The 25,128-nt window shown below is 40.8% G+C and overlaps 1 protein-coding gene across 1 annotated transcript in view; it reads left to right on the top strand.

Moving 5' to 3' along the window:
* Nucleotides 1-23,196, top strand: part of LOC149198108 (ras-related protein RABB1c-like) — a 32,876-nt gene extending 9,680 nt beyond the window's left edge. Inside the window, exons 4-6 of the mRNA XM_089406094.1 lie at nucleotides 21,491-21,695; nucleotides 21,960-22,028; nucleotides 22,504-23,196. Coding sequence (XP_089262220.1) covers nucleotides 21,491-21,695; nucleotides 21,960-22,028; nucleotides 22,504-22,602 — 373 coding nt within the window. The 3' untranslated portion in view covers nucleotides 22,603-23,196. The remainder of the gene's footprint in view (nucleotides 1-21,490; nucleotides 21,696-21,959; nucleotides 22,029-22,503) is intronic.
* Nucleotides 23,197-25,128: the final 1,932 nt, after the last annotated feature.

Here is a 25,128-nt window from a genome sequence, read left to right as displayed (position 1 = left end):
GTATGTGGACAGTGGGGCTTCACGTCATATGACAGGAGTCCGTGAGTACTTCTCAGAGCTTTCAGAGAGTGGCACTGATATTGAGGTAGTACTTGGTGATGACAGAGTTGTTAGAGCAGTCGGGGTGGGGATAGTGACATTTCAGAGGGAGTCCAAACCTCTCTTGAAGGTGTCAGAGGTTCTTTATGTGCCAGGGATGAGGAAGAACCTCATATCCGTCTCAGCTTTGGAGGACAGAGGATATGAGGTACTGTTCAAGGGAGGACAGGTGTTGATGTATCCCAGGGGCACTCCAGCTGATTCAGCTAGAGTGATAGGTGTACGCCATGCAAAGGTGTACAAGTTTGCATTCCAGCCCCTTTTGGCATTGAGCAGTAGTACCGACAGCAGAGCTAGCAGTTCTGAGCTGTGTGAGATTTGGCACCGCAGGATGGGACATATGTATCATGGAGCCTTGAGGACATTGCGGGAGATCACTACAGGTGTGCCAGATTTCAATACTGATCACTTTGATACTTGCAGAGGTTGTGCGATGGGCAAATTTGCCAAATCCCCTTTTCCCACCAGTGACAGCAGAGCGACGGGGATACTTGATTTGATTCATTCCGATGTGAGCGGTCGGATGTCTCATGTTTCCTTGAGTGGATATGAGTACTATGTTTTATTCATTGATGATCACTCCAGGAGGACCTGGATTTATTTTTTGAAGACCAAGAGTGAGGTTTTCAAGCGGTTTCAGGAGTTCAGAGCTCTTGTGGAGACTCAGACAGGTCGAAAGATCAAGTCCTTGAGATCGGACAATGGAGGAGAGTACACCCTTGGAGAGTTTGTTGACTATTGTGCGGAGGCAGGCATTAGGAGGGAGTTCACTGTTCCTTACAACCCCCAGCAGAACGGGGTTGCGGAGAGGAAGAACAGATCCATCATAGGGGCTGCCAAAGCCATGTTACATGATCAGGGGTTGCCATTGTTCTTGTGGGCAGAGGCCTGCAACACAGCTGTTTACTTGCAGAACAGGAGTTCGCATCGTGCCTTGGGGCACATGACTCCGGAGGAGGCTTTCTCTGGGAAGAAGCCTGATATTGGTCATCTTCGTATCTTTGGATGCATTACATACTCCTATATACCCAAGGAGAAGAGGACCAAACTAGAGCCCACCGCAGAGAAGAGTATCTTTGTGGGCTACAGTGAGACCTCAAAGGCCTTTCGGATTTACATTCCTGCACAGAGGAGAGTTGTTGTCAGACGGGATGTGAAGTTCGAAGAGGACAAGGCCTTTAGGAGGTCACGGGAGTTAGAGTATCTGGATCAGCCAGACCCTCAGCAGCAGTTGAGTCAGTCGCAGGGATCCAGTGGGTAGGGATCAGGAGGATCTGGAGGTACATCTATGAGGATGTCAGGTCCGTCAGTGAGCAGTGGCTCGCCGAGCCAGAGGGGTGGTGCTCCGGGCAGCATGCAGAGCAGTTCACTAGGGAGTCCACTGATGGACAGTTCACACGGTGCCTCAGCTTCTACAGGTTCAGGTGCAGGCAGGAGGACAGCAGACAGACAGTCAGGAGTTTAGGCTACTGATGATGATGAGGAGGAGGAGTTTCATTCTCCGGTGGGAGAAGTGCGCTCAGGGAAGCGGAAGCCCAAGTGGCTTCAGGACACCTTGAGAGATGCCACATCTGTTGCTTAGTCGAAGAGGCCGGTCAGAGAGAGTAGACCACCTGAGAGGTTTTGTAGCTATATGGCGATGGTTACCAGCATCCTTGACTCTGAGCCTTCTAGCTATGAGGAGGCAGCTAGCCAGCAGGTCTGGAGAGAGGCCATGCAGGAGGAGTATTCTTCTATCATGAAGAATGATGTTTGGGAGGTGGTGCCGAGGCCTGAGGGCAAATCCGTGGTTACTTCCAGATGGCTTTACAAGGTAAAGCATGCTGCAGATGGCAGCATTGAGAAATTCAAAGCGAGGTTTGTGGCTAGAGGGTTCTCTCAGGTAGAGGGAGTTGATTATGAGGAGACCTTCGCTCCCGTGGCTCGATATACTTTGATCCGCTCCATTATATCGATAGCAACAGAGATGGGTTGGAAGATCCACCAGATGGATGTGAAGACCGCATTTCTCAATGGCTTCATACAGGAGGAGGTGTACATTGAGCAGCCACAGGGCTTTGAGGTGCATGGGAAGGAGTCCCATGTGTGCAGATTGAAGAAGGCCCTTTATGGCTTGAAGCAAGCTCCCAGAGCTTGGTACTCCAGGATAGATACATATTTGCAGGGGATGGGTTTCACAAAGAGTGAGGCAGATCCGAACCTTTACTTTATTGTGATTGGTGAGGAGCCTCTCATTCTGGTGCTGTATGTGGATGACTTGATCATTACAGGTGCAGAGAGACTCATAGAGCACTGCAAGAGAGATCTTGCGACGGAGTTTGAGATGAAGGACATCGGCTTGATGCATTACTTTTTGGGTTTGGAGGTGTGGCAGGAGGAGGGGCATTTCTTCCTGGGGCAGGGGAAGTATATTGTGGACATCCTTAGCAGATTCCACATGGAGGATTGTAGACCCATGTCGACACCGATGATCACCAACTGGAAGAAGCTTCATGCTTCGGATTCCGAGTTGGTGGATCCCACATTGTACAGGCAGCTGATTGGTTCCTTGATGTATTTGGTCAACACTAGACCAGATATCTGTTTTGCAGTCAACACGATGAGTCAGTTTATGTGTGAGCCTAAGAAGGTTCACTGGGTGGCTACAAAACACATTTTGCGGTACTTGCAGGGGACAGTGGATTATGGTCTGGACTACAGGCAGGGAGATGGAGTGAGATTGGCAGGATACATTGATTCTGATTGGGCAGGTTGTGCTTCTGATAAGAAGAGCACTTCAGGGTGCTGTTTTGGGTTGGGTTCAGTAGTAGTGTCATGGTTCAGCCGGAAGCAGCAGTCAGTAGCACTGAGTTCAGTGGAAGCAGAGTATATGGCAGCCAATCTAGCTAGTTGTGAGGCTATCTGGCTTCGCAAGATGTTGTTTGGCTTATTTGGTCAACCGTTGAGACCTTCAGTGATTTACTGTGATAATCAGAGTTGCATTAAACTCACGGAGAATCCAGTATTTCATGACAGGTCAAAGCATATCGGGATCAAATATCATTTCATCAGAGACTATGTTCAGAAGGGAGTTGTGAAGCTTGAGTATATTTCCACTGATGAGCAGGTTGCAGATATCCTTACCAAAGCCTTACCACGGGGCAAGTATGTCTACTTCAGAGACAAGATGGGTGTGGTGAGGAACACCTTCCTCGGTAAGAGGGAGTGTTGAAATTTGGTACCGGAGGACAGGTGGTTCCCTTAGGCTTTGATCTTTGGCCTAGGGAAAAGTGTCCAAAAGAATTTAATTTTTCTCCTAAAGTGACTTTATAATTTTATAAAGTTAAATCTAATTTAAAAGTGACTTTAAGTGATAAAGTTACTAAGTCTAATTTTAAAGTGACTTTTATAAAGTCAATGAAAAATTAGAAAGGAAAAGTGACTTTGGAAATAAATGACTAAGTGGGTCTTTATTAAAGTGGGGTGAATTAAAAAATAAAAAGTGAGATTTAAATGAGCATTTAATCTCAGCCATTGATCTAAATCTATTTCAGCCATTGGATTTAGAGATCACCCAAAAGTCACTTGGGTCACCCAAAAGTCATTTGGAGTTATATTAAGGGAGGAAAAGGAGGAAAAGATCACATTCGATTCAATTCTTTCATGAGCAGATTGGGAGAAGGAGAGCAAGAGAGCAAGAGAGATTTCTGAGCAGGGAGGAGAAGGAGACAGCAGCTTGGCACACATTCCAAGGCAACAGTTGAGCATATTTGTACAGCTGATTCAGCACACAGTGAAAGGCAGATTTTGGCACGATTTTCGAGGAGAGGTTTGCACAAAAATCGAGGAGCAGTTTGCTGGTTTTTCTGCACGCAAAACGAGGGCCATACAGCAGCATTTAATGCTGAAAGTGGGCACGAAAATCGAGGAGACCGTATAGCATTTATTGCTGTCCTGTTTGCTGTAATTTCTAGTTTGCTGTGAAGCATGGGAAAAGAGATAAGTTGTAAATTTGCTTGCTGATTTTTTGCTGAAAATTTCTCACTGTAAAAGGCAATTTTCAGAAATAAAGAAGAGCTCTCAAACTGGTTTTCCCCAAGAGTTGTAGGGGGTTTTTCCAGGGTCACATTGACCAAAAATCTCAGTGTTTAAATGTGTTTTAATGGCTGTTTATTACTGCTGATTTTTATTTCTGCAATTTCCAGCATTTTGTAAAATTTCCAGAATTTGTGTTTTCAGCAAATTTATTTTTTCAGCTTGTTAAATGTATGGTTATGGGAAAGGGCATTTAACTATATGGGAGAAATAAGGAGAAACTGAAAACCGGGGTGGGAAAACAGAAATTTCTACATAATCCACTCTTCCACAGATAAAGGCTCACTATATTTATGGTAGACAACCTTAAACCACAACCCCTTTCCTTATATGATCCTCCAAATATTTTTGGCTGCCAAAGCTTTTGCAAAAGCATGAATATTTTTAATACCCCACCCACCTTTGGGAATTGCAATTTGTTTCCATGAAGCCCAAGGCAAGGCCTTTTTGTCTTTATCGTTGGTCCATAAGAGTCTGAGACTTGTCATTTTGATGCGATCCAATACCCAATGGAAACTAAGGTCAAAGAAACCCAATAAACTGGAATAGCTTCTAAAACTTATTACCAAAACTAGTCTTTTCTAGCTTCTAAAACTTACCAAAGAGTGAGTATTTTCTCTACGTTAGAGATCTTCCATCCCTGATCTTTGTATGATCATTTGGCTTAAGATATACCGGACCGCAGCTCAACTTAGGGGTATGGAGACATTTGTGAAAACAGTTTTATATCCTTCTCACTGATTCCCAGAAATGAAACACTGGAATTCTCCACATTAATTTGCCATGTTGTGGGCCAGTCAATAAAGGTCAGGTATCTCCCTACCTTTCTGTGCATCTTTGCGAGGGCCATCACAAAATAATAGTATGTCATCAACAAATAATCAGTGAGAGATGCATCATATTCGTCACTCTCATTCCTTTAAAGTCACACGTACCTCAAACCATGCCTAGGCATGAAATTTTTTTATGCTGTACCATTAATTAATACAGCAAATGACACTGTTGTAATGTAGTTCATCCCAATTAACAAACTGTAAATTGAACCCCAGATGAGTTAACATTAAGCACAGATAGAACCAATTAAATTTATCATAAGCTTTGGATAAATTGACCTTGATCACCGTTGCTAGCATTTTTTTTTAACTTTGATAATGTGAAAATCCTCCTGAGCAACCCTCATGGCTTCATGAATTCGCTTCCTAGCCAAGAAACCAAACTATTCGTGGGAGATAGATTTAGACAGTAAAAGCTTCATCCTTATAAAGATAATTTATTGTAATGATTTTATAAATACAGCTGCATAAAGAAATAGGTCCGCACTCCTCAAAGCTTCTTGGGGAGTCAGACTTGAGAATAATGTAATGAAGGTGGAATTGAACGTTGCCAACACCTTACTAGATGATCTTGATTCTTCAGTAACTCACAGGAGATCCTCTTCAATAACCTTTCAAAAGCCTAAGAAAAACTTCACAGGCCATCCATCAGGACCTGGACTTTTGTCCTTCTGAAATGAATGTAACACATCCCGAAATTCATCTTTAGAGATCTCTCCCATCACTGAAGCATTGTCCTCCTCAGAGACAATGTTGGGAAGTAAAGTTGCCACATTAACTACTTGTGCTATAGTGGCTCTTGCTTATTCTTTAAACAGACCTTTAAAATGTTTCACCCCATCACTTGTTAATGCCTCAAAACTGAATATGTCAGTACCCTCCTGATTCTGCAATTTCTAGATAGTGTTCACACTTTTCCTATGATTGCAAAAATAATGGAAGTTATTTGGTGTTTTCATCACCCTTTTCAAGCCAAAGAGCCCTACTATTTGATCTCAATATGGCCTTAAGAGAGAGGAGAATCATTTTTCTCATCATGGATTGTTGATCTTTATGATTTGTGAGCTGAGGCTCTTGAGGGTTTTAAGACCCCCTTTTCTTTGATTGGTTTCGGTGGTGAAAGATTACACCCTGGCCGATTCCTTCTCTCTATTCTGTTTGGCATAATTTTCTAAAGCATCTTTCATCTGATTTTGACAAGCAAGGGAGGATTTCTGTGGATTGGTTGGTCTGAGGGGCAATTCTGTGGCACTGAGATCTATTTAAGGCAATTTTAGGGCAGTGAAACCCTTATCTGGGCAGCAAGAAGCCCGTTTTGTGGCAGCACAAGTCTGTTAGGGCAAATAACAAGGGCATCAAGGTTCCAGAATGTCCTAAAACCCCAATTTCAAGGCATGTGTTTAATCTGAGCACGTTTCCCTGCAACAACTATGTGTGACAGTGAAGTTCCCTAAGCCCCAGCCTGAGGCAGCGGCCCTCTTGGAGTGATTTATGTGGTAAAACAAGTTTATCCAAGGCAACAAAGCCCTGTCTGAAGCACTGGAGGCCTTAGAGGCTATCTTTTTATACCAGTGTGGTCCATCTGGAGTTAGTCTGAGAAGTGCGGAAAGGGCAGTCTGAGCAAGCAGCGTCCACTCTAGAATAGCAACAAGGCCCATTAGGGCTCTCTGTTGGCAACAGGACAGCGAGGCATCAAAGTGATGGAGGCAGATTAACCAGTGACATAGAATTTGTAAGCAGGTTAGTTGTAACTTGTCACTGATAGGTTAATTAGTGTTGTTACTGTTACTAAATTACTAAGTGCTGTACAGCAGACCCTGCTGGCGTAACAGCCTTAGAAGTGAATTTGTTACGAATAAAATATATATAAATAATATAAATATAAGTAATGAGGATAATTGTAATAATGATTAATTAATTAGTAATTAGGTTGAAGAGGCATGTCTAAATGGGACATGACTCTCTATGAAGAGGCACCTACTTAATATATAAGCAGGCCCCTCACTCTCATTGTAACATCAATCTTATTCAATACATTTTATGTATATTATTGTATCTCAATGGAGATCTTTATATTGCAAGTTTTCTGGAGTAGTTAACAGGAAGTATGAACTTTGTTCGCTTCATTTGGTATCAGAGCGGTTTGATTCTCTTGATGCCCAACCGTTGCACAGAGCTCGTTCTCCGATCCAAGTCCTTGGCCATTGAAAGTCGTCAACCTTGTCGTTCGAGCGTTTCTCTACAAGCTTTTGGAGAGTCTCCATTTTCACTATCAGGTTTTTGTCCATTAAAAGAAAAAAAAAATAATATTAAAAAGAAAAACTTAAAAAAAAGTTATTTATAAAAAAGAGAGAAAAAAGAAAGAGATTATATAAAGGAAAAGAAAAATCAAAATACAGGGAAAATAGTTTATATAATAGAAAAAATATATATATTAAAAAAAAATATTTGGAAAAAAAACAAAAACAAAAAAATAACAACAACGTACTTGTGGTCGAATGCCCGACTTACCACCGCCTTCTGAAACACGATATCCGTCGGAGCCCAACCACAACCACTATATATTTTTCATCCCATATCTGTGATTACTGCTATCTACCCTCCGTCAGCCACAACTACTATTGCTAGCCATTCTACGTATTAAGCCGCCCTGACATTCACTGTAGCCGCCTATCCCTCTCCACAGACAACCACTTCATTTTGCACAACTGCACCAGATAATTCAATCCGCTATGTGTGTATATCTATTCAAAACATCGATCAATTGTACATAGCAAAACCACTGTCGCTAAAGGTGGAGTGCCGATTAAGTGAAAAATGTGACGGGGAGAAAAGGGCACAACGATTCATAGAAAGATACTAATTTATATGATTTGGGTTGAAGTTATAAAATCAAAGTTATTTTAAAAGAGGTTGAAGAGGAAGCGTTATAAACAAATAATTCGAAGAAGGATAAGATTCAGTAAAAAATATTTGTTAAAAAAAATAAAAAAATCAAGAGTATTTAAATATTTGAGAGCAAAATGGAATCTATTAATGACAAAAAAACGCAAATGGAATCTAATTCAGAATTGAAGGAAGGAAGATTTCCGAAAACTTTACATAATTATGTTTTAGTGCTATTTAGAATTAAAGGGTCCATTGCGGGAAAAGATGTCACTATTGCTATCTCACCTGCCGAAGATAAAATTTATATAATGCCTAAAATCGCAAACCAATTAGTGATCTTGGAGTCAAATATAATTGAAAAATTAGACTGTTTTGGCAACATTGAGGATTATACATTTATATCACACTTTTCAGTTCAAACATTATGGAGTGATCAAGGTGACATTATTTTGGGTTCACCCTAGTTGGAAACCTTTGGTTCCTTCATCCTGAATACGAAAAATAAGTTTTTGACATTTTCTTACAAAAAGAAAAAAAAATAACACTATAGGATGTCACCGTGAAGCCAAATTTAGTAACACTAGAAGACATCCAAGATATTTCAAAAGTAATTTTTCAAGAAGGTAAAAAAGTACTACAAAATATGCAAAATAAAATTGACAAAATCACTGCTGATAGAGATGAAGAAGTTTTGCGACTTAAGGATCATAGCGAAAAATTACTAACACAAATTAAAAAGCTTAAGAAGGACAAGAAGTCGTTAAAAGACAAGTTAGAACATTGTATTCAAGAGGAAGTATCAAAGTCACCAGTCGTAACATCCCTAGTTGAAGATAAAGAAACAAATACTGAACCAGTCAATAGCAGAACTCAAGAAGAGGATCAATCAGTTGAAGGAAAAACACACTCACATGTTACAATCCAGATGATGAAAATTCCAAACAAAGATTGTGTACCTAACTCAACAACCATAGTACCAGAAGGAAATCAAAAAATTTCCACACACCTAATAAGGGAAAGTCAAACCAAAAAAGTTCCCTATCGACATCCAAATCATGAGAGTAGACAACTCAACCAAGTTACATATTAGGACCATTTAGAATAGAAACAACAAACTGATGTTCCAAAGAATATTGATGTAACCTCAATCCAGTCCTATGATGACAATTCATTACGAAATTCCAGTGATCAGAATATTCCACAGAAGATTAATCTAGGATGGTCTGATCCCTTCTCAGTGCGACAGTTTTGTTTGTCACTTAGAAGATCATATCAACTTGTATCAACAAAGATGACAGTGCCGAGACGAGAAGACATTCGAAAACGAAAAAAGAGATCAAGCCTTTTGCATCAACAAGCTTTGAGGACAAAGCTTTTTTGAGGAGGAAGGCAATGTTACAAATAAAAAATATATAAATAATATAAATATAATGAAGATAATTGTAATAATGATTAGTTAATTAGTAATTAGGTTGAAGAGGCATGTCTAAATGGGACATGACTCTCTATGAAGAGGACCCTGCCTAATATATAAGCAGGCCCCTCACTCTCATTGTAACATCAATCTTATTCAATACATTTTATATATTATTGTATCTCAATGGAGATCTTTATATTCCAAGTTTTTTGGAGTAGTTAACAGGAAGTACGAACTTTGTTCGCTTCAGAATTTATGGAAATTGTAACTGGATGTGTACTATTGTTATTATTGAAGATCATCTACTTGTTTACTTTGTTGTGTAATCATTGTCATCTTTGTTGAATTGGAAAGGAATGCTGTGATATTGGTACAATATTGTCTCTCTCTATGAAGAGGACCCTGCCTAATATATAAGCAGGCCCCTCACTCTCATTGTAACATCAATCTTATTCAATACATTTTATATATTATTGTATCTCAATGGAGATCTTTATATTCCAAGTTTTTTGGAGTAGTTAACAGGAAGTACGAACTTTGTTCGCTTCAGAATTTATGGAAATTGTAACTGGATGTGTACTATTGGTATTATTGAAGATCATCTACTTGTTTACTTTGTTGTGTAATCATTGTCATCTTTGTTGAATTGGAAAGGAATGTTGTGATATTGGTACAATATTGTCTCATGCCCCAATAACCCTAAGGGAAAAATTTTCCCTAAGTATATTACAGTGGTATCAACGCTGTGCATCTTGCCAGCTTGAGCGATTAACAATGAAATCCAGATTGTTTGGGTGAGTGACCAACACTCTTTCAAAGCAGAGCAACAACTTGATGGTGGGAAGAATGACGGAAGAAGAGCTTTTTAGTGCAGGAGATCAACTTGGATAGTTGTCTTCATCCAAAGATGTCCTTCAGAGCTCGCTGGAGGAGGTGACAAGTCAATCACAAATGGTGGAACAACCACCTTCTCAGCTGACTCTAGTAGCTACGGTTCCAGCAGTGACTAACTTGGTGAATACAAGCTATTGAGGCATAAAGACGGAAAGGTAAGGCTTGTTGTTGCATGTTGTCTGAATGAAGTTTTAAGGGTTACAACTCCTGAAATCCCTTATTTGGAGAATATAACATGAGAAATTAGGGAGCTCCAAAATTCTTTGGAAGAAATGCAACTTGAATCAGATGTAGCAAAACACTTGCATTAAAACAGAGAGGCAAATTTGGTTCTTCGAAATAAACTTGAGCTTGCTGCCAATCGACGCTCAGCACAAGCTCTAGTGCCACTCTTGTTGATGCTAGAAAACAATCATATTTTATGGAAACTGGTGTATGTGGTATCAAGCTATCCGATACGACAAAAAATATTATATTTGCAGTCACAATGTTCAGGTAACTATCTGTGCAGATGAACACGAAAGGGAGGGAAAAAATGTGGAAATGAATGGAAAATATGCATCCGAGTAGCGACTAAAAGAAGAATCAACTCCTGATCCAAAGAATGATGCCAAGAGCATGAGTAGCCCTAGAGATCAGAGCAAGCAAAACTCTGAAACCAAAGTTGATGACCTGTTTCATCAAACTGGTACGACGGCATATGAGCAAAATAAAGGGAAGACATCAAAAAGAGAAGAGGAGTCCCAAAGATGAAGAAAAATGCCAAAAAGAATGTGGTTCAACTGTTTTTTATCAGGTTCACCCTATTTCTGTCAGTGTTTGTGACGATGGAACGAAACCTAGCAAATTGGTCACTCTGAAACTTGAATACTCGCTATGTTGAAAATAGTAGCGAGAGAAGGTCTTCTTGACTCGTGCCTTAGTCAAGAAAGACCACGATCAGTCCTTCCTTTAGCATGCGCAACTTTGTGGTGATAGGACGAGTTCATGGAGCAGTTTATTCATGCACAAAGTTGGAGGATCAGTTATGTGGTTCTCCAAGTGCGAGTTCAAATTTAGAAGAGTATGAATGGGAGCTTCAGTTTCTAATTAAGGCAAGGATGAGTTGAAGAGTCAGTTCGACTTAGTTAACAAGTCAAACTCAACTTGTGTTCTAAAATTGGGTTTGCCAGATATAGCATGGATCAAATTGCTTTTTTTTTTTTTACATAATCGGTTGCTGTTTATATTCCAAAATAAAAAAGGTTGAGGAGGCTAAGCTCCTGAATTACAAGGCATTATGCCCGGGAAGCAAAGCAGGGAGATACTACAAGGAAGACAAAATTCCTCTTTGCTTCTATCGTTTCTGACTTTTGGAAAACCTGAACAAGTATAAATTCTAATGAACTGGAATAATAAGGAGCAGAATTTGCAGTGCATGCTTAGTCTATGTTGATATGGCTGATCTGGTGCGCTGTAGACTCTTCGGGCTTGCTGTCGATTCCAGCGTTCCTTAGGCTTGAAGAGCTGGTGTTGGGAGCGTTTCTTTTTTCCATCATGAACTTCAGAATGTCAATGGATTCCTGAGCATGGCTGCATCTGTTGGAGAGATCGTTAAACTGTTCCTGAAGTGAAGAAACTCGATGGAGAAAAAGATTGATGTCGGCCTCATGCTTCTCGCTAGTGGTCCGAGCATGAATGTCGATTTTAGCATCCAAAATCTTCTGGTGAGCACGGATTTGTTCCAACTCGGCTTGCAGATCGGCGCAGTGGAGATAGTCTTCGCTTCTTGCCATTGAGGGAGCACGAACTATGTTCTCAGTGCTCTGAGGAAGCAGGGCTCTGCGAAGATGCAGATCCGACGAGCCTGGGAAAAGGAAGCTTGGAGGAGGAGTGAAAGAGTGAAGGGAAGGTGGTCGAAGGCTCAGCGCAGAAGAAATGTAGGAAGCTAACGACGGGAGGAGCGAATGCTGTCGGGGAAAGGGGAAGATGCGGAAATGAGGGAGGGAGAGAGCGGTTAAGAAGGCGGAATCTGACAAGAGGTCTGATGAGGGGCTGGAAGTGATCACGAGAAAAACACGGGGAAGATCACGGGGGAGGAAAGGACGGGGCAGAGCAGCATGGGCGATGGGACTAAAATGAGAATAGCGGATCGTTTCCAGAGATTCTGCTGATAGGTCATGATTTTGTTGACTGTCAAGGCGGATTTTAGTAGTGGTCAGGACCAGACTTTTCTTGAAGACGCTGCGGGAGTCAGAGCCAATTGATTTGCCGCAGTCCATTCTGAGCATTGAAATGTTTTTGATCAAGGAAGATAATGTTGGGATTCGACTGAATTGCAGAGAATATTGCCTATGGGTCTGTTACAAGCTCTATTGGCACAAGTGTCAGCTTCCTTGTTGAAAGTTCGAAGAACATGGAAGAAGCAAAGGTCAGCCATTTGTTGAGCGAGAGCTTGACACCGGTTGATAGTTTGTTGGAGAAGCACATTGGAGGCATTTCGGTTGTAGACCATTACACTGATGATGGTCGCTGAGTCACCAAAGATCATTGCTGTGTTAATTCCAAGTTTTTGAAGTTGGACGAGCCCTTGGTAAAGAGCTAGAGCTTCAGCCCTATTGTTGGAGAGGGGACCTAGTCCCCATTTATAAGTGGCTCTGATATCTCCGTTGGTATTGTAGATGACTCCACCTGCCCCTGCTGTTCCAGGCTTGGATTTGGAGGCTCCATCAAAGAAGAGATAGTAAGAGTTGCTGTTTCTGAGCCAAGTCGAGAACTCCTCTTCTTTCAATCTTACTTTCCAACTATGATTAGAGTTGTTGAGCTGGCTGCTGATGTTACTCCCACTCTGGTTACTATTGCTTTTATCCAACAAATAGCCTATGAAGTTCCTTTCTTCAACACAGAGGCCAGCGATATCAATTTGCTTCTGATTTTTAGCTGAGATGGTTTCTAAAGTAAGACTCTTTGCCTTGTTACAAAGTTTCCTTGTGATGGTTTCTTTATCTTTGAAGACCATGCGGTTTCTTGCCAACCAAATGTTCCACAGAGTAGGGAAGAGTATCCCAAACCCTTTTGACTATGTTGTTCTTCTTTTGCTGCCATGGATAGTTCTTCTTCCAAAGGTGCAGAACTTCTCCAATGGAGTTATGGGGACTCCAGGGGAGATGGGCGTTGAAGGATATTTCTCTCCAACAGGAAGTGGCAAAGGGGCAGGCGATAAAGAGATGCTGGATGGTTTCTTCAGCAGCTTGGCAGTTTGGGCATCGGGAAGGTCCAATTATGCCTCTCTTTTGCAAGTTGTCAGAAGTGAGGATTTTCCCTTTTAGGAGAGCCCAGATGAAGAATTTAATTTTAGGGATGGCCTCTGACTTCCAAACAGTTTTCCAATGTGTCCAAATGGGCGTGGGGTGTTCGCTGCTACAGATATATTGATGGGCAACTTGAATTGTGTAATTGGAGCCTGAAGGATCCCAACGAAAGCTGTCGATACCAATTTTTTTAATAGGAGCAATGCTATGAAGGTGAGCTTGGAGAATAGCGAAACTCGCCTTGAGGTCTATGGGAATGGCTGGAAAGGTCCATCCCGTCCAAATCTGAGATTGGGTATCCCATTGAGAAATCTGATCCAAATAATGAAGCCCTATGTTGTCAAAGAAAGAGAGAATTTGATCAGTTCCAGGTTGGCTGCTGATAGGCTGCTGTCCCATAATTTTATCTGCTCCGAATTTGATATTGGTGCCGCCCTTGGGGACTTTAGAGATGTTTTGGGCCAGAAAGGGGATTGCTTTCTTGCACAATCTCCAGATTTTGGAGCAAACTCTGTTGGGGATATCACTGTCCAAGAGGTGCTGTCTTGGAAAGTTTAGATATTTGGCCTCCAACACTCTTTTCCACCAAGCGGAATGGCCACTGATGAATCTCCAAACGATCTTGCCACCAAAAGCCAGATTTAGGAACTTGGGAGATCTAATTCCTAGTCCTCCATGATCGTGGGTTTGAATGACCTGCTTCCAACTAACAAGATTGAACTTCTTTTTTTCATTTTCCCCCCTTGCCAAAGGAAGTGGCGGAGAATGGTTTCCATTTTATGATGGAAAATGGCAGGAGCTTGCAGAAGCGTAAATTGGTATAAGGGAAGAGAAGAAAGACCTGTTTTCAGGAGAACAAGGCGACCTGCTAGATTGAGCCAAGTGGAACCCCATTGCTGCACTTTCCTTTTCATTTTATCTATGATGGTATCCCAAACTTCAGCTTTCAGAGGACCAACACTCACTGGCATGCCCAGATAAGTGAAGTGCTCCCAGTCTAATTTGCAAGGGACCCCAAAGGTGCTGGCGATGTTATGGAGGACTTGAGTTGTAGTGTTCCAACCATAGATGCAGCTTTTGAGTTGATTGACCATACCTCCTGAGTAGCTCATGTATTTGTCCAAGAGGGCTTTGAAACGACGGGCTATTATGTTGGATGCTCCTCCAATTAACAAAGTATCATCAACAAATTGAGAGTGATTTATGTTTTTGACCCCATCCCGAAAGTTAATGCCAGTAATGAGTCCGACCCGCCGATTGTAGTCCAAAGCTTTACTAAAGGATTCAGCCATCAAGATGAACAGATATGGGGAGAGGGGGCAGCCTTGTCTTAGCCCTCGAGAGGATTGGAAAGAAGGTCCAGGTCTGCCATTAACAAGAGGAGAGATCCAAGGGCCTGAAATGCAAGCTTTGATGAGATCAAGGAAAGGCGCAGCAAATCCCATTTTCTTTAGAACAACAATGAGGAAAGAATGCCTGACTCTGTCGAAGGCATTGGCCAGGTCCAATTTCAGAATAAAACCTTTTTCTTTTCTAGATTGGCTGGAATGAATAGCTTCTTGGACGAGGAGGATTGAGTCGGAAATTTGCCTGTTGGCCAGGAATCCTCCTTGATTTTCAGAGATGAGCGAGGGGAGGAGAGGTTTGAGGCGAGTAGCAAGGATTTTGGTCAGGATTTTGTAAGAAGAATTGCAAAGAGAAATGGGTCGAAATCGGGAAAAAGATGAAGGCTGGTTCTCTTTGGGAAGAAGGGCGAGATGGGTGGCATTGGTGAAACCTCCAATTTTGCCTTTACGCTGAATCCATTTTATCATTTTGACTAGATCTTTTTTAATTGTTCCCCAGTAAGCTCGGTAGAAGCAGATGGGGAAACCATCTGGGCCAGGAGCTTTATCTGGTTGGAGAGTCCAAATAGCCCCTCTTATTTCTTCTTCTTCAATCTCCTTGATCAAGCTGTCATTTATTTCCTTGCTGATCCCAGTGGGAAGATATTGCAACAAATCTGAGTAATCTTCCTCCTCTTTCGTTTCTGTTAGGAGAGCGCTGTAATGATCTGAAGCTGCCTTTCTAATAGCACCTTGAGTGGTTTGAAGATTGCCTTCTCCATCTATGATAGATGTAACATTGTTCCTAATTTTCCAAACAGTAGCCTGCTTATGAAAGAAGGCAGAGTTTTTATCTCCTCCTTGCAGCCATAGCTGCCTAGATTTTATTCTCCATTTCTGCTCCTCCTCTCTGTTGGCGCGATATAGCTGGAAGTAGAGTTCGCTTTCACGGTCTTTGTCTTCCTGTAAAAGTCCGCGTTCCTCTATTATGCTGTGAATGTTTTCCAATTTGGTTTTTATCTCTTTTTTTCCTTCTCAGGCTCCGTGTAGCAGTTTTTTGCCCAATCCTTTAAGGCGTGTTTGGTCCTTTTTAGCTTGTTTTCCCATATGTACCCCGACGATCCTTCTATGTGCTGACACCAAGTGCTTTGAATGATCTCTTTGGCAGCTGGGATGCTGTTCCACAGAGGGTTGTATTTGAAGGGGATGGGCCCTAAGGGGCAGTGGGCTTCGAGAACAAGAGTTGTGGGGTAATGATCAGAAGCAGAGAAGGGAAGGATGGTGGCAAAGGCAGTAGAGTAGGAGGAGAGCAACGTGACATTCACCATAATTCTATCCAGCCTCTCCATGATATTGCCTTTGCCCAACCTGCGATTGCTCCAGGTGAACCTTCGATTTTTTGGGACAACATCAATAAGATCGTGATCCTGCATGATGGTCTCCAACTGTGTTCTGTAAGGATCTGGAGAGAAGCAGCCTCCTCTTTTCTCATTGGAATGTAGAATGAGATTGAGGTCTCCCCCAAGAATAATACTGTTGTTTTCTTCTTCATCTATATTTGCTTTGAGGGCAGCCCAACACTGCTCTTTGTCTCTGTAATGGTTTGGTGCATAGATGTTATAAATGACTATCCTTTGGCTATCTATAGTGTTCTCTAGAACGGTCTTTATCCAATGCTGGCTGACTATGTCTGTTATGAGATTCCATATACTGTGATTCCATAGGGTTGTGATTCCCCCGGATGCGCCCCTTGATTCGCAAATGCTGCCATTATACTGCTTTTGTTGACCAATGATTCCTTTTATTTCTTGCTGCCCTTGTTTTGTTTCTTGTACCAGTAGAATTCTAGGTTTCTCGTGTTTTATTAGATCTTTTAAGGCAACTATTTTGGAGGGGTGCCCTAGTCCCCTACTATTCCAGGAGAGAACTTTCATCATTGAGTGTGAGGGGTACGGAGAGTTGCTCACCCTCCTTGCTCCTTGTGTACTGTTTCTTTATCGTATTGCCCCAAGATGTATGACTCTATGGGATTCTGAGTGCCCATGGCAATATCCTTCTGAGCGTTTTCATCTCTTTGCTGCTTGGCAGACTTCCTTCCTGGCCCATGCTTTTTTTGTGTGTCCATAGTTGCACCATGCTCTTTCGAAGAACTCCTGGTAAGTCTAGAGGAGGGTGGATCAAGGGAGAGGGAGGAGGAGATAAGCGGGGGGGGGATCAGAGGCATCAACTTGGGGCAAGGGAAGGGGATTTTCTTTGGGGGGGGGAAGATGATGAAGGAGGGGGAGGATGGGCTAGCGAGGGAAGGGAGGAGTTAGAGAGGGATGAGGTGGAGGGAATGGAAGGATTATGATTGGGAGGGGCAGTTTCAGGGGGAGTCTTGGAGATGGGGGCTGTCTTCTTTTTCTTGACTGTTTCCCATTGCTCATCTTGTGAAGCATTCTCTACATCAACTAATTTAGTACAGCGATTGGCAAAATGGCCATATTCGTGACATACCTTGCATTTGAACGAGATTTGTTCGTAGTCCAATTGCTGAATGTGAGTCCAATCGTCCACTTTGAGCTTGATGGCCTCATGAAGGCCTTTGCCTAGATCAACTTCTACACATATGCGAGCACAAGCTTGCATATTATCTTTCGGCTCACTTCGATCAATGAATCTTCCAACAACATTCCCGATAGCTCGAACTGATTCGTCTCCCCAACAATGGAGGGGAAGATGAGGGAGCCGAACCCAGACCGGAACAGCGCTCGAAACATCCAACTTGGGATCAAAATCCGGAGTCCATTTGTTGAGGTATAGGCCTCTGGAGTCCATAAAATATGGTTCGTTTTTGAAGATTAGATCTTTGTCTTCTCTTGACTCGAAATGGAAGGTGAAATACCCTTTCCCACAGAATCGGATGGAGATTTTGCCTTGAATTTTATCAGACCAGTTTCATTCGACCCATCTTTGCACTGTCTTTGGAGATGGCCAGAGGCCAGTAAATTGTCCAATGAGACCTCGTTCAGCTAATGAAAGAGCGGCCATGCGAGGTAGAGCTGGAGGTAGGTTGACTTCTTGCAGGACATCGAGCTTCTTTACAAACTTGGAGATTGCTGGGCGTGGTCGCTGAGGGGGTAAAGATTTAACCAGAGCAGAAAAGGCCTGTTGGGCGGCGGCCGCCTCTGGTGAAGCTTCCGGAGGGGCCATGGTTGAGAGCCGAAGGCCAAGGCAAGATCAGAAGCGGCTTGACCTAGCGAGTGCAGGGCGCGCGATTTTTTCACGTAATAGCATCAGACATATGGATCAAATTGCTTTAAAAGAGGATAAGTTTTTCAATTTTCTCTCGACTTTTATGACTTTTTTCAATTTTTGGACCCTTGCCGATTTATTCCTGAGTTCAACTTTTTCCACATTGCATCTAACACAGTTGAAGGGTACCCCACTACAGTCCAATATTTGAGAAACAAAGCAATTGATTTTCTGTAGAACCATCTCTGAGGCTAGGCCCTTTTCTGATATCAATACCAACCAGAACACATGCTATAGTCATCAGCCCAATTTCTAAGAAGCTTATATCAGCCTCTAGGAAAGTCCTGAGGGAGTTTCCTACCTTCCAGAAGACCTTGAAAGACCAACAATTTTACCCACGTTGTGGTAAAGTCCATGTTTTCAGTTCTCTAGTCAAAAAATGGGGTCCATGGTTTAATATACAATGCTGGCAACCCCCGTTTCCAACAATTTGCAGTGATAGTCTTCACATCTTCCTCTTGTTAATTTCTAGCCCCATCAACCTCATTAATTACTTCCTAACAGATGCAGATCTACTGAATGATAAATATGGCTGAGATTTTAACATGTAAAGATAGTCTTCACATCTTCCTCTTGTTAATTTCTAGCCCCATCAACCTCATTAATTACTTCCTAACAGATGCAGATCTACTGAATGATAAATATGGCTGAGATTTTAACATGTAAAAATAAATATAAATATAACAGCAGAAGCAAAATCATACACCAATCTCACACATGCACACAAAGATTTTCTTCCCTTCAAATTAGTCCTTCATTCCAAGGGCTCCCTTCTTGAGATAATGGCCCATTGAGGAAAATACATACAACAAGAATCTAGAAATAAATTCCAGCTGATCAAACCCTCTGCAGATCTTGCTGGCTGATCTGGATCCTCATGTTGCTTCTCCATAAACTCTTTTTCAACGTTTTGCTTCCTACAAAGAATCATCAAGATTTAGTTCCAATAAATGACAACAAAAGCAGTGTTGTAATGGGACTAAAGGAGTATATCTATTGCAAACACAACGTGTGAATGCGAAAGCAACTCCTGGATAAATGCTAAAAGAGGAAACTAAGTGTCTATTGAAAAGCTAAATATCTATCCAACAAAACTTGAAAAGATTTGCAAGTGCAAACAAGTCTCAATGCTAAACAAGGATGAGAGGAGAGGCATGATGGAATTGGATCAATGCTAAAAGAGGAAACTAAGTGTCTATTGAAAAGCTAAATATCTAGCCAACAAAAGATAAAAAGATTTGTAAGCGCAAATAAGTCGCAACGCTAAACAAGGATGAGAGGAGAGGCATGATGGAATTGGTGCTCACTTTCAAAGATGAGTGAGGGGAGCCATGATGGAATTGGTGCTCACTGCCAAGGACAAGTGAGAGGATTGTGAAATAGGTCCCTCATTTGAGTCATTGATCACTGTGAAATGTCTAATGCATTGACAAATGATACCCATTGGAGAGTGGCCAGGGTTGAGAGGGCTTGGCTGTGATACTGGGGGAGCTCAAGAGTGAGGAAGCACAACTCCACTAAAATCCAAGGTCACGTGGAAGAAACTTCCAATAGATGTTTGGTTGCGTGAGTGAATGTGAGGGATGATGAGCTAAATTGGGAAGCCTGACTCATTCTACCCAAATCCGATCTTTTGTGGGACTAGTGGTGTACATCTGGTGTCCTATAGTGGATGCTCCCTCAAGGTCTTGATGAGGTTGGTTAACAACTTGAGAGTGGGGTTTGAGAGGTAACATGAGATCATACTAATTTCAAATTTGGATTTTGAAGTCTCTTGAATCTTTGCTTGTTTGTTAGTACATTAGATATTGCCATTCAGACTTATGAGGTGATCCTCTTAATGGCGACCAATTGGGACGAGACATATAGAGATTGAGATCTATGTTTGGATCCGGCAAGGGGTTAAACTGGCCACGAACTTGGACCAGTGGACCGATTTGTGTCTGGTACTAGACTGGTACAAACCAGTTCAAACCAGCCGGTCTTTTTTTGAACTGATCATCCTGTAAAAACCTAACTCCTAAACTTTAAAGTTTAAACTCTAACCCCTAAACAAAAAACCAAACTCCCAAACCCTAGCAATGTCGGCAATAAATGATAATGTTAAATTATTGAAGTAAAAATTGACATTTCCTTTATGTTTCTTTTTTATTCTTTTAAATTTTTAACATTATCTTTAATTGTTTTAGGATGTTTGAGAATGGTTCCAACCTTCGGGCTTCATATCCCACTCAAAATTTAGTAGATTTAACAGTTTTCAGGATTTTAGGATTGGTACGATTACAACATTTTCATTGAATTCTATCATGTGTGAGAGTATGGGATTGACATTTAATCAAGAGCACTACGCCCTTTATGTACTTTGATGTTGGTGGTATTGATTGTTGAACTCCTCTGATGTTGGTAGTATTGAATCTTGATTGTTAAACTCTGCCAAGGCCTTAACAAAAATGTAACCTTCACTCAAACCAAAATAAATTTTTAGGATATTATAAGGTTGAGGAATCTGAGGAGTCTAAAGACTCTGAGCCAATGATGTTTATAACTTTATGTAGTTCCTGCTAATGATTGCATTTCTTGTAGTGGGTACGAGTTTGTTGAGTGATCATGTTGATCATTGATTTGTAGTAGGCCAGTGGCCTAGTAGCTTGTAGCATGGTTTTGGACTCTCAGGCCATTTAGAGTCTCATTGATTATGTATTTTGTTGCTGATATGTATTGCACTCAGTGCCATTTTGATATATTCACCCTTACATGGTATATAAGATGAGCAAACTATGCATATTTTGTCTCTAAGAGTTTGGAATCTTAAGAATATTTTTTTTCATTAAAAAGTAAATATTTTATGTATTCTTTTAAGAAGAGTCTGTGTCTTTTGTTCGCCATGGTGCTAGCTACTTTAGCAAAAGTGTCCAAGCAACATAATTCTTCTTTAGTAGAACAGTGAATGAGTTCCAGGGTGAGGGCTGAGTCATTAGCAAAGTGAACATTTATAACTGCTTACCATCAGGAGGAAGAATAGCTTGGATCTCCTATTGCACCAGAGAATTTTCAAAAAAATTCTGGTTCCTTATATAGGTTATGAATTTTGTAACATCTTTTAAAAGCAGATTGTTTTAACTTTCATGTTCACTATGAAACAATTTTGAGAAGGTGAGGGAGTAGAAGGATTTGTTCTTGTTTTAGGATTCTGGTTATAATTGACATAAGACTTTTTTTTATCATGGTTGAGATCTGCAAAATAAGACTTTTACTTCTGAAATGATGGTGTTTGAGATGCCTTCTTAACTTACAGTGCAACATTCAACAATCATGGTTCCTTCCCTTGTTATAGTTGGTCAGATATTCACTTTGTGACTTTCAATGACTTTACAGGAGGGAAACTTTCACCCATCTTTCTACTTGGTTGGAGGATGCCAGGCAACATGCAAACCCAAATATGACTATCATGCTGATTGGTAACAAGTGTGATCTTGCCCATAGAAGGGCTGTTACGACAGAAGAGGGGGCACAATTTGCAAAGGAAAATGGCTTAATCTTCTTGGAAACTTCTGCAAAGACATCTCAAAATGTTGAAGAGGTAACGACACATTTTGAAACCTTTTCTTCTTATCCCCACTATGTACCCTCATTTTGTACTCATGTTGAGGACCTACACTTGCTCAATGCTAAGTCAATGTACACCTGTGGGGAACTGTCACTGTGATAAATCCAGTATGTTTTGTTGTTTTAATGATGCGTGGTCTAATGCTTGTGTTTTAGGGAGGTAATTAGAGAGCTAATGCTACCTTGATTAACTTACATTTATAGTTGGGGGCTTATTGGTTGAAATCGTTAGCTGCAGGCCTTCATAAATACTGCTGCTAAGGTTTACCAAAAGATCGAAGAGGGAATACTTGACGTTTCTAATGAGGTAGATATTATGATTCTGTTACTTGTGGATGTCTTCATTCTTGCCAATAAGACAGTATTTTAGAAGAGTCACTCCAGCTGTATTGGTTCAGCAACCAAGAGTGATTGTTTGGATCAACAGCCATTTAGTGAGTTGCAACTATATCATGCTATTGTGATTGGAAGCATGTTGACTCGTACTACTGTCATCATAATTTAAGGGAAACAATTTGATTTTGAGCGATTCCAATATCTAATGCCACTTGTTTTCTCTCAAATATGTTTCTAATTCCCTCTTTCCTTTTTTATCTCTGCTTTTGACTGCAACTTCCAAACTGCTATTTTCACATGAAACATTATTCAGATTACCGTGGACCATTGCTGTACAAAGCATGAAACGTTTTCTTTTTAGGTTCATGTCCCAGTTTTCACTTTTATTTATATTTTGGGTTACTGATAAAACAGAGGTTTTATTACTGACATAATTTTTCTTGAAGTCTTTGGGTATCAAGGTGGGCTATGGGGCTGGTACTGGAGCAGCTGGATCAACAAGAAATGATTCCGTTGCCTCACAAAGAAGTAGCTGTTGCAATTGAACAGGATATGATCAGTGGAGTGGAAGGCAGTCTCAATTGGAGTTAGTCTTGCATTTCCACAGATCATTAAAAAGGATCGAGAATGCTGTTGTGTCGCAGTATATATGGTGTTTATTTGTCCAAATACAGTGCAGATTTTAAGTTATTCTACTGAAAAGTTTAGTGTTCTGTAAATGTTATTCTATTATTGTGTTTATCATGATCGGCATCTTGTGGATAACTAGGATTTGTGACTTGCATTCTTATAAATTTCATCAAGTGTGTATTCCTTCTGGCAGAAAGTCCTAGCATGTTTTCTCACTGGTTGCAAACGGCAATCAATGTATGGCCATGGACTGCATTATTTTTATGAATTATGTGCAATAAAATGGCAATACAAGTTTTGCAATGCACACAACTTGTGTACAATTTTCTGGAAGAAGAAATTTGGATTTCTCCAATGGACATGTAACTTATTTACAAGTTTCTGCAAAGCAGCGTCAGAATTTCAGTAATGGAGATGTAACTTGTGTATGACTTTCTGCCAGGGTTTATGGCAGATATTTGTTTGGTCTTATGGTATAAAGTGGGGGAATCTTGAGTAACTTATTTTTATATGTTGTGGAAAAATGATGAATATACATCTTAGAACAATTTTTTAAGAAAACGCATTTTTCAATAAACTCATCTAAAATCGAGAGGTTGTGCGGTTTATCCAGTCTTGTTACTCCTCTTGTTGAACACTAGGTAGCTCAATAATATAGAATTTGGATATGCACGTGGATGAGAATGAAATTAGTGAATTTGTTAATTTTGTCCACACTTTTGAAACATATCATTCATGGGAGAAGCTATTTCTTTTGAGGATGATATAGACAAATTGGTGCCAAGGATAATGTTATATTTTACATGTGCAGAGTTCTTCCCTTACAGTTTCAGTTTTGAGCTTTTGAGTCCTAGGCTTTGAAACGAAAAATGACATAAAATTTGGGCCTTGATATGAAAAAAGACAGACAAGCTTTTACTGTCTCTGTTATTTACTTGGTTCGAAACTAATGTGCGTGGTTGTGAGTATATGCCAATATAATAAATATGATAGCTATGCTAGAAACTTTTCAGAGACGCCCCAGAAAAAGTTGAGCTTACGTCAATAGAATAAATACGATAGATATGCTAGAAACATTACGAGAGTATGAGTATAAATTACAACTCTTCTGTTCTGTCACCAACAGCTTTGACTTCAAAGTTAAACGGGATAATAATAGCAAAATCTCTCACTTGAGATAAAAGTCCAAAAGCTCAAGTGTGAGGTCCTGTGTACGTTACAACCTTTCTCTTGCTTATGGTTGGCTCTCCTCTAGCTCAAGGGGATTCTTCGTTACAGATCTTAGGGATCTAATGGCCCAATCAAACCAGTAAAAGGATTGAACAATTAGGGTTCTTTAGAGTAAATTAGGGCTCTAATGGCCCAATCAAAACAGTGAAAGGATTGAACAATTAGGGTTCTTTAGAGTAAATTCCAGATTAGAGTTCAAAGGGAAGATCCCCAAACACACACAATCAAAGAATTACAAAGTGATTTTGAAGAGTAAATCCTATCAAATTAGTTTAAAGGATTTTTGCAAAAAATAGAAATAATGGGAAGACGGGAGACCAATGTCGCAACTAGTCAAATTTTTAATTTTATTTTATGGTTTTGGCAAGCAAAAGGAAATGGAAAACCTTAGGTCCCAGGTGGAGGCATTGACTGTGCAGTTCAATTCTGTGATGGAAATGATCACTGAGCATATCCAACTGATTCGGCAGTTCAGTGAATAAATTTAGGAACTCACCGGTTAGAGCTTCCCTGTGGGTGTTTAGCAAAGGGGAACTCACCGGTTAGAGCTTCCCTGTGGGTGTTTAGCAAAGGGGCGTAGGTCTGAAGCGCCCTAAAATCTTCTGCCAATTCAGGGCTGTCTCCTCAAGTGATGGTCATAGATCTCAATAGAGGGTTCTCCATGGAAAATGTGGTAATCTTGGATGATCGAGTTCTCATGTGAAAATGGTGGAGGATAAATTTTGCGCTCCCTTTTTGTTATATGCTTCTTAAATCTGGATTTGGTTTAGGAACGTTTTACAGAATATATATTGTTGAAATTTGACAACGAATTATGTAAACATCTATGAAGAAATTGTACGAGTCACTGTCAAGTTAGTTTTATACCGAAACAACAGTTATGTAATGGACAGTTATGTAATGGAGGAGGAGGAGGCTCTTATAAAAGTGATGAATGCCCAAACTATTGTAATTATGGAGAATCATTATTGATTTAATAAAGATCCAATCTTTTGCCCCGTGAATGTTTCCTTGACACATTGTCAAGGTTTTACCACGTAAAATCCTGTGTTTACTTGTGTCATTCTTTTGGTTTCCAAATCAGTTATTTAGTTTCTTTTTCTAGTTTAATGAACCGCTCAGACCAACAAGTGGTATCAGAGCAGAATGGTCGAGGAGGGATGCATGCAATGTATCCGCCATTGAAGCCCGTGGCACTGGTGGTCGTGTTG

The sequence above is a fragment of the Pinus tabuliformis genome, chromosome 2_2 (assembly GCF_031772625.1).
Source record: "Pinus tabuliformis cultivar Carrire ecotype Pingquan chromosome 2_2, CPIR1, whole genome shotgun sequence".
Classification (NCBI taxonomy): Eukaryota; Viridiplantae; Streptophyta; class Pinopsida; order Pinales; family Pinaceae; genus Pinus; species Pinus tabuliformis.
Note: the sequence above shows the minus strand (reverse complement) of the source record. Positions and strands in the feature narration are given on the sequence as shown.